The sequence below is a fragment of the Oryx dammah genome, unplaced genomic scaffold (assembly GCF_014754425.2).
Source record: "Oryx dammah isolate SB20612 unplaced genomic scaffold, SCBI_Odam_1.1 HiC_scaffold_11, whole genome shotgun sequence".
Taxonomy (NCBI): domain Eukaryota; kingdom Metazoa; phylum Chordata; class Mammalia; order Artiodactyla; family Bovidae; genus Oryx; species Oryx dammah.
The window spans coordinates 39,226,951-39,234,394 of NW_024070195.1; the positions used below are offsets into that span (position 1 = coordinate 39,226,951).

Consider the following 7,444-nt stretch of genomic DNA (forward strand, 5'->3'; position numbering starts at 1 on the left):
GGGAGACACAGCCCCGCCTCAGGGAGCCCTGGTCTGAGGGGAGACACAGCCCCGCCTCAGGGAGCCCTGGTCTGAGGGGAGACACAGCCCCGCCTCAGGGAGCCCCAGGCTGAGGGGACACAGCCCTGCCTCAGGGAGCCCCAGGCTGAGGGGAGACCCAGTCCTGACCTGCTAGAGGATTGGGAAGAAGAGAAGCTGCCACAGAGCTAAGAACTCACAAGTCCTGGCCCAGACTCCTGTGTTGTGCTGAGGCAGGGAGGACAGATTGGGGTGGTGTGAGGCACCTGGGATTCAGATAGCTGATACAAGGGCAGAAAAGGAGTCAGGTGGAAAGAGGGCTGGGAAGGCTGAGGAGGAGAGTGTTGGTACATCTCCACTTCTCTGCAGGCTACTACATGTTCATTGAGACGTCAAGGCCCCGGGAGCTGGGGGACCGTGCGAGGTTGGTGAGTCCCCTGTACAACGCCAGCGCCAAGTTCTACTGTGTCTCCTTCTTCTATCACATGTACGGAAAGCACATCGGTGAGTCAAAGGACCAGCGAACCTGCCCGAGTGAGTGCTGCTGCTGGGAGGGGGCAGGGGTCCACAGGAAGCTGGGGACTGGTCTGCCTGAGGCCTGGGCTTCCCAACTCGGCCAGATCACAGGGAGTGTGATTGTAGAGAGTGTGAGCAGAATCTGGGCAAGAGGAAGGTCCAGAGAGCCAGCTTGTCTGAGGTCTTGAGATCATCAAGTCTTCCTGAGTCTGCAAAGAAAATGGCTTCAGCAGGATGAGGTGGAAGTCTTAGAGGGGATGGAGAAGTCGGCTAAGAGGCTGCATGTGCTGACTCTCTGGATGCTCTGTATCTGTGGTCTCATTAACACTCACAGCCACCGAGTGAGTGAGGTGTTACCATATAAACCAGAGAGGTTAAGCATATGCCCAAGATCACACAGCAGCCCAGTTCTGCTGACTCTCCCAAACCCTAAACACAGGGTTGGAAGGGAGCTGATTTGTGAGCAGCGAGAGGAAGTCCTACTTCCTACACACAACCGTGAACCCAAGGAGTGTGCCCTTTGGGAAGAGACGGCTCTGGTAGGAGCATCACATTAGTCAGTGAACTTGTCAGTTCAGCCGTCACCTCTAGACGTCCTGCTCTGTACTTGGCTTCAGGTGCTTCAGAGAACAGGATGGACAGGTTCCTCATCCACTTGGCACCTGCAGTCAAGTGGGAGAGACAGACATGAAATAACTCATTGCGCTAGGTAGAATTTAGCGACCACTGTGATGTGTGTCCGCAGCGGCAGGATGGGGGGTCAACATAGCTGATAGATAACAGGGAGACTTGACTGACTCTGGGGACCTGATTATGGAAGACTGCTGAGGAAGTGACAATTTTAATTTTAATTTTGTTTGTTTGTTTACATATTTATGGAAAAGGAAATGTCTTTGCACAAGTCAGAAGGTACAAAAGGTACATAATGAGAGCCCCCTTCCCATCCCAGTCCTCCTGCCACTTAGAGTGCTTCTCCAGAGGCAATCAAGGTACTAGATTTGAGGTGGGCCGGCACACTTCCAGAAATGCTTTATGTGTATAGAAGCCAGTACACATGTATCCTCTTTGCCCTCATTTTATGTACAGTGTTCTGTGCCTTGCTTTTCCCTCAAAACTGCACCTCTTGACGATCATGCCCTAAGAGGTCACAGAAATCTTCACTGTTCTTCTTGGCTGCACAGCAGAGGAAGTGACTTTAACCAAGTGTAGACCTAAAGGCTCACTGTGAAGTGTCCACAGCTGGAGCAATGGGTCAGGCTAAACTGATGAACCAGAATAAGGTGCGGATGGGACCTTCTGCAGCCGCTGGAGCCCTCCAGGCTGTCTGCACAAGCCAGTTCACTCGTGACTGGGTCTGGACTTCGTGAGAAGCTTCCTGTGAGATAGGTGGGGGTGGGGATGAGTGGGACCACGCTGCCCAGCTAGAGTAACCAGTTCAAACCAATCCTGCTTTGCCCCAGCCTTTCCCACCTTTAGCACTAGAAGTCCCACATCCCAGGCAAACCAGGACTGGTGGTCATTTTGTCCTTAGGAGGAGCACGGGGGACCCAGCTGGCAAGAAGAGTATGTTGGATACAGGAAGGCCCTGGAGATTAAGCTTTAAGAGCTGAGGTGCCTGGGAGCAGAGAGAGCCCTGAGGTAGCTGTCTGTGTTCCAGAGCTTGCTAGGTGTCCCCCAGTAGGTGGGACAAACACCAGTCATTGCAAACTTCTGAGGCAGACCTGAATTCCACCTGAGGAAGACGCTATAAGCATCAGATCTGCCCAGCAAAGGAGTCCGCTGTTCTGTCCCCAGGTAGGAGGAGCGTCTAGCAGGGGTGCTCTGGAGGGGACCCCTGTGCTGGGTAATATTACTCCCCTGCTCAGCCCTCTTCCCTCACTGTCTTCTCCAGGCCTCCCAGACCTGGTCCACCCCTGCCTGCTTCTCTGATCTCATTTTCGGCTGCTCTCCCGTGACTCCACTCAGCTCAAGCACGCTGATCTCCTTGCTTTTCTTTATATATTTGAGGCAGGTTCCTTCATGCCTTAGAGGCCTTTGCTTGTGATGTTTTCCCTGACCTGGAATGTTCTCCCCCCACCTCATTCAGGTCTCCTTGGAGAGGTCCCTGACAGCGTCACGTAAAACACTTTTCCATCCCTTTCCTTCATTATATTCTTTATTGTGCTTTCCACCCAAAGAGCATAAGCTCCAGGAGGCAGGGTTCTTTGTCTTATTCCTGGATGTGTCCCTGGTGTCTAGAACAGAGCCTGCTCAATTAGGTGAATGAGTGAATAAAAGGGAGGTAGTGGAGCCTGGACTTGATGACCCCTGAGGTAACTTCTAACTCTGAGATGCTATGAAAGTCCCTTTTCAATCCTGATGACAGTCATAGAAAGTTCTTCGTTGAGCATTCAAATACTGAGAACAGGTAACAGTTTGATGGGAGCTTTCCCTGTGGAGTCAAATGAGAGAAGGTGAGAATCCCAGTAACTACCACTCCACAGAGCGGGGAGGGCTCTGGGCAAGGGGAGCTACAGTTTAAGGTCTCAGAATTTACAAGTAGCACAGAGGGCTCCCAGCTCCAACCTGGGAAGACTTCCTGGAAGAGGTGGTGTTTCAGAGAGACCTTAAAGCACAAAAAGGATTTGGTCAGGGGAACATAGTGGGGGAGGGCATCTCAAGCAGTGGGAACAGACCCTGGCCAAACCCAGGGTCTGCAGAGCTGGACTATGTCCAGGCTGCAGCTTGTAGCTCAGTTCAGCTCTGGAGGTGACAAAGAAGAACATAGTGAGCAGGTGCCCTTAGGGCTCTGGCTGACCCTGTGAAAGGCTGTCAGGAAGAGGGGAGATCTTGGAGCTGGTGGAATGACCAGGGAAGGGGGCAGAACTTCAGTTTTGGTTTGAGCAGTGAAAAGGTGGGGTTTTCCCATTTGAGTCCTTGGAACAGGGTGGTGGAGGAGGAAGGAAAGGTTTGAAGATTGAGGTTAGACCCTGGGGATTTGGGGATTGGAATAGGAAAAAAATCTCCAAGAAGGGGGAAGAGAGGGAGGTCCCCTTGGGGGCTGGTGAGAAGCCCAAAAGGCACTGCAGCTTGGGCCCTGCCTATGCCAGTGTGGCTCCTCCCGGCCCTCTGGGTGCTGGCTGCAGCCCTCTGAGGGCCCCGTCTGCTGGCAAGGGTCCTCACAGGCCTGGGATCTTTGGAGTGTTCCTCCCCCAGGCCCGGGCCTGCTGCTGGGGAGGGGTGGGCATTTCCTGCTGTCCTGGTCCTTCCTCTCCCCACCCCTCGTACCCTACCTGGCAGCTCCAGGCACCAGCTGTCCCCAGACCTTGTACCTCGCTGGCTCTCCTTGGTCCAAGCCAACTCCTTTGCTCTCAGGCAGGTAACATTTGGTGGCCCTCCCCCACCGGGGGTCTGTCTATCTGGTGTCACAGATGGTGTGGCATTGTCTGTGGGCAGTGCCATGAAAATGCCAGGCACCAGGTGCCACCTAAGATTGATTCCCCTTCCCTCTGAGCCAGGTCTTCATGTCACAGGGGGCTTGAGATAGGCTGGCAGCACCAGTGAAGGGGCATGCCCTTGGCTGGGTGCTCCTCGCCAAGGCTGGATCCACTCCTCCTTTTTCCATTGCCTGTCAGCACCTCCATAATTCCAGGCCCCTGGGTCTGTGGGCAGAGGGGCTCAGCACCCCCTAGGTTAATACCTTCAAAATTTCACATTTTACCATAGCTATGTAGTGCATACACTAATATTTTTCTTTAAGTCACCTCCTTTTTCTTAGCTTTGTCCTAAGCATCAATATTAGAGAAGTTGTAGATTTGAAGGGCTCACTTTATTCACCTCTTAAAACATAAGTATTACATTTTTATTGAGGTATAATTGACATTATATTAGTTCCAGATGTACAACATAATGATTTGACATTTGTGTATATTGCAAAATAATTGCTACAATAAGTCTAGTTAATATCCATCACCAGAATTTTTTTTTCCTTATGATAAGAACTTTTAAGATCTACTCTCTTGGCAACTTTCAAATATGCAATACAGTATTAGTAACTGTATGGTAACTACAGTCCCCATTACATTACATCCCCAGGACTTATTTTATAATTGGAAGTTCAACCTTTTTTAGTTTCTTCACCCATTTCATCCACCCGCCACCCTTCAAGTGTTAAATTTTTAAACTTGGTTCCTGTACCTTCAGGGGATTCACTGGTGGTGCTAGTGGTAAAGAACCCGCCTGCCAATCCAGGAGACATAAGAGACGTGGGTTCAGTTGCTGTGTTGGGAAGATCCTCTGGAGAAGGTAATGGCAACCCACTCCAGTATTCTTGCCTGGAGAATCCCCACAGACAGAGGAGCCTGGCAGGCTACAGTCCATGGGGTTGCAAAGAGTCAGACATGACTGAAGCGACTCAACATAGCATAATGACTGGTATCTACCAATATATGGACAGAGGAGTCGTTGGGGTTGCAAAGAATCAGAGACAACTGAAGCAACTTAGCACACACTTACCTCCAGAAACTGCAGCAGCATCGTGTACCACCGAGTGTGTGCACTGCGTGCTTTGGGAATCTTGCTTTGTGTTTAGACTTGGGCCCCAGTGTCCTAGGACAACTCTCCTGCCCAGAGGAGGAAGGGTGGGGGTGTGTGTGGGTGTGTTCCAGGGTTGGGGGGCGTTACTGATTAGGAAGGAAGGAAAGACATGAAAGAAACTTTCCAAATTGTCCTGATGAACAGAAGCCCTGCCGCTGTGCTCTTTCCCACGCTGAGGTCCCCTCTGGGATGACAGGATGCTGGCCAGTCTGCAGTGGGGAGAAGGTCCCATCCAGTGGGGGCAGTGCTGCGAGCCCTGGTAGGGAGTCGAAGGTGGTGAATGGGGAAAGCAGGGAGTGGCCCCTCACAGCCGCCTCTCCTCATGCCCGACACAGGCTCCCTCAACCTCCTGGTGCGGTCCCGGAACAAAGGGCCCCTGGACACGCATGCCTGGTCCCTCAGCGGCAATAAGGGCAACGTGTGGCAGCAGGCACATGTGCCCATCAACCCGAGTGGGCCCTTCCAGGTGAGTCGCCCGGGCCCGCCTCTGCTTACAGCTCTCCCAGCCTGGGGCCGGCTCCCCGGGAGCTGAGGAGGGAAGCATGCAGGGATGGGGGGACCTTCCTGGGAGACGGAGGGTAAAGGCTGGGAGCAGAATCTCCCTCACCATGCTCCCTGCTCTCTGATCCCACCCCAGATTATTTTTGAGGGTGTCCGAGGCTCGGGCTACCTGGGGGATATCGCCATAGATGACGTCACCCTGAAGAAGGGGGAGTGTCCCAGGAAGCAGATGGATCCCAATAAAGGTGCAGGGCAGAAAGTGGGTGGGGGGTGCCTGTGTCAGGGGAGGTGTTGTTGATGTCTGAATTGGGGTTCCCAGTGGCAAGGTGATGGGGTGCATGTGTTGGTAGCTGTGGAAACAGGTACTGGTGTGTTTGGTACCCACCTCGAGCCCCACCACCTCGGGCCCCACCCTGGTTCAGGCTGTGGGCTGCATGGACAGTGAGACGACCAGACCCTCCTGTGAACTAAGCATACGGTAGCAGCATCTGTGTCTGGGAACATCTCTCTGTATGTATATGTGTGTGTCCAAGTGTGAACCTGTACCCCTTCCCACATTGGGGGCCGGGTGTTTGCAATAATGTCAGTTCAAGGTTACCAAGAAATTACTACATACCAGGCAAGGTACAGACACCTGTATATGTATGATCTCATTCATTCCTCACCGCAGTTCTCCGGAGTGGCTCTTCCACTCATTTTATTTTATTTTTACTTTATTTATTTTTATCATTCCCCTTTTCTTTTCTTTTTTTTTTTTAAGTCACACCACAAGGCATATGGGATCCCTAGTTTCCCAACCAGGGATCGAACCCCTGCCTCCTGCAGTGAAAGCGTGGAGTCTGATCTGCTGGGTGACCAGGAAAGTTCCCTGTTAGACTCATTTTATAGATGAGGAAGCTGAGGTCCTTGAGGTTGAATGAATTGCTCTGTGTCTTCCTTAGTGAGCCACAGGCCAGGATTTGGACCCAGCAGGCAGAGTTAACCCCCACCTCACGTCTTGCGAGTGTGTCTTTGTGCACAGAGTGGGGGCAGGGGAACAACCCTTGCGTGGCCTGCCCGCCCGCCTGCTCCTCCCTGGCCCTGCTGAGCTGACCAGAGCCCCGGCCTGTGTCCCTTCTCTCTCCTGTCACAGTGGTGGTGATGCCGGGCAGTGGAGCCCCCCGCCAGCCCCTCCCACAGCTCTGGGGGCCTGTGGCCACCTTCCTCTTGGCGTTGCAGAGATGATGAGAGCTGCGTGGCTCGCCCCACCACGCCCCCCCGGCACACCAAAGTGTCCGCATCGTACCAAAGACTGACCCCACGCCAGCCGGGGTGCCCAGGGGCAGGGCCGCCCGCCAGGGAGGGGGCCGGCGTCGGCCTTGAGGAGGAGCAGAGAACAAGGACAAAGGCCCAGCACTGAGGCCCCGGAGACGGTTGTTCGACACACACAAACACACACACTCACACACACAGAGATATATTAAAGCACAAGTTTCTATCCAAGCTGCCAGCACCTTCTTTACTGCAGAGACAGGGGACTCGCCTGAATGGCACCCGCCCCCCAGGGATCTCGGCGCCACGTGGTCCTTGTCGGGGCTGCAGCCGCGGCGTGTTTCTGCCCTTCCCCTGGCCCCGACTCCAGGCTCAGCTCAGCCCAGTGGCTTCCCCAGCAGGAGACAGAAGGAGAGCAGGCATAGGAGCTGTGCCCTGGGCGGGACCCTGGAACTCCCGGGGACGGAGGCGGCCGAGGTCGGAGGGGCCCCGAGGAACTCTGTGAGCTGTGTGGACGACACGCAAGATGAGGCACTGGCTGCATGGAACCCTGTTCCCAGAGTGAAGGCCAGACGCCGGAGAG

General features: G+C 53.8%; 1 protein-coding gene across 1 annotated transcript in view; it reads left to right on the forward strand.

Moving 5' to 3' along the window:
* MDGA1 (MAM domain containing glycosylphosphatidylinositol anchor 1) overlaps window positions 1–7,092 on the forward strand; it is a 59,485-nt gene extending 52,393 nt beyond the window's left edge. Inside the window, exons 14-17 of the mRNA XM_040249778.1 lie at window positions 388–522; window positions 5,445–5,575; window positions 5,747–5,855; window positions 6,743–7,092. Coding sequence (XP_040105712.1) covers window positions 388–522; window positions 5,445–5,575; window positions 5,747–5,855; window positions 6,743–6,834 — 467 coding nt within the window. The 3' untranslated portion in view covers window positions 6,835–7,092. The remainder of the gene's footprint in view (window positions 1–387; window positions 523–5,444; window positions 5,576–5,746; window positions 5,856–6,742) is intronic.
* The last annotated feature ends 352 nt before the right edge of the window (window positions 7,093–7,444 follow it).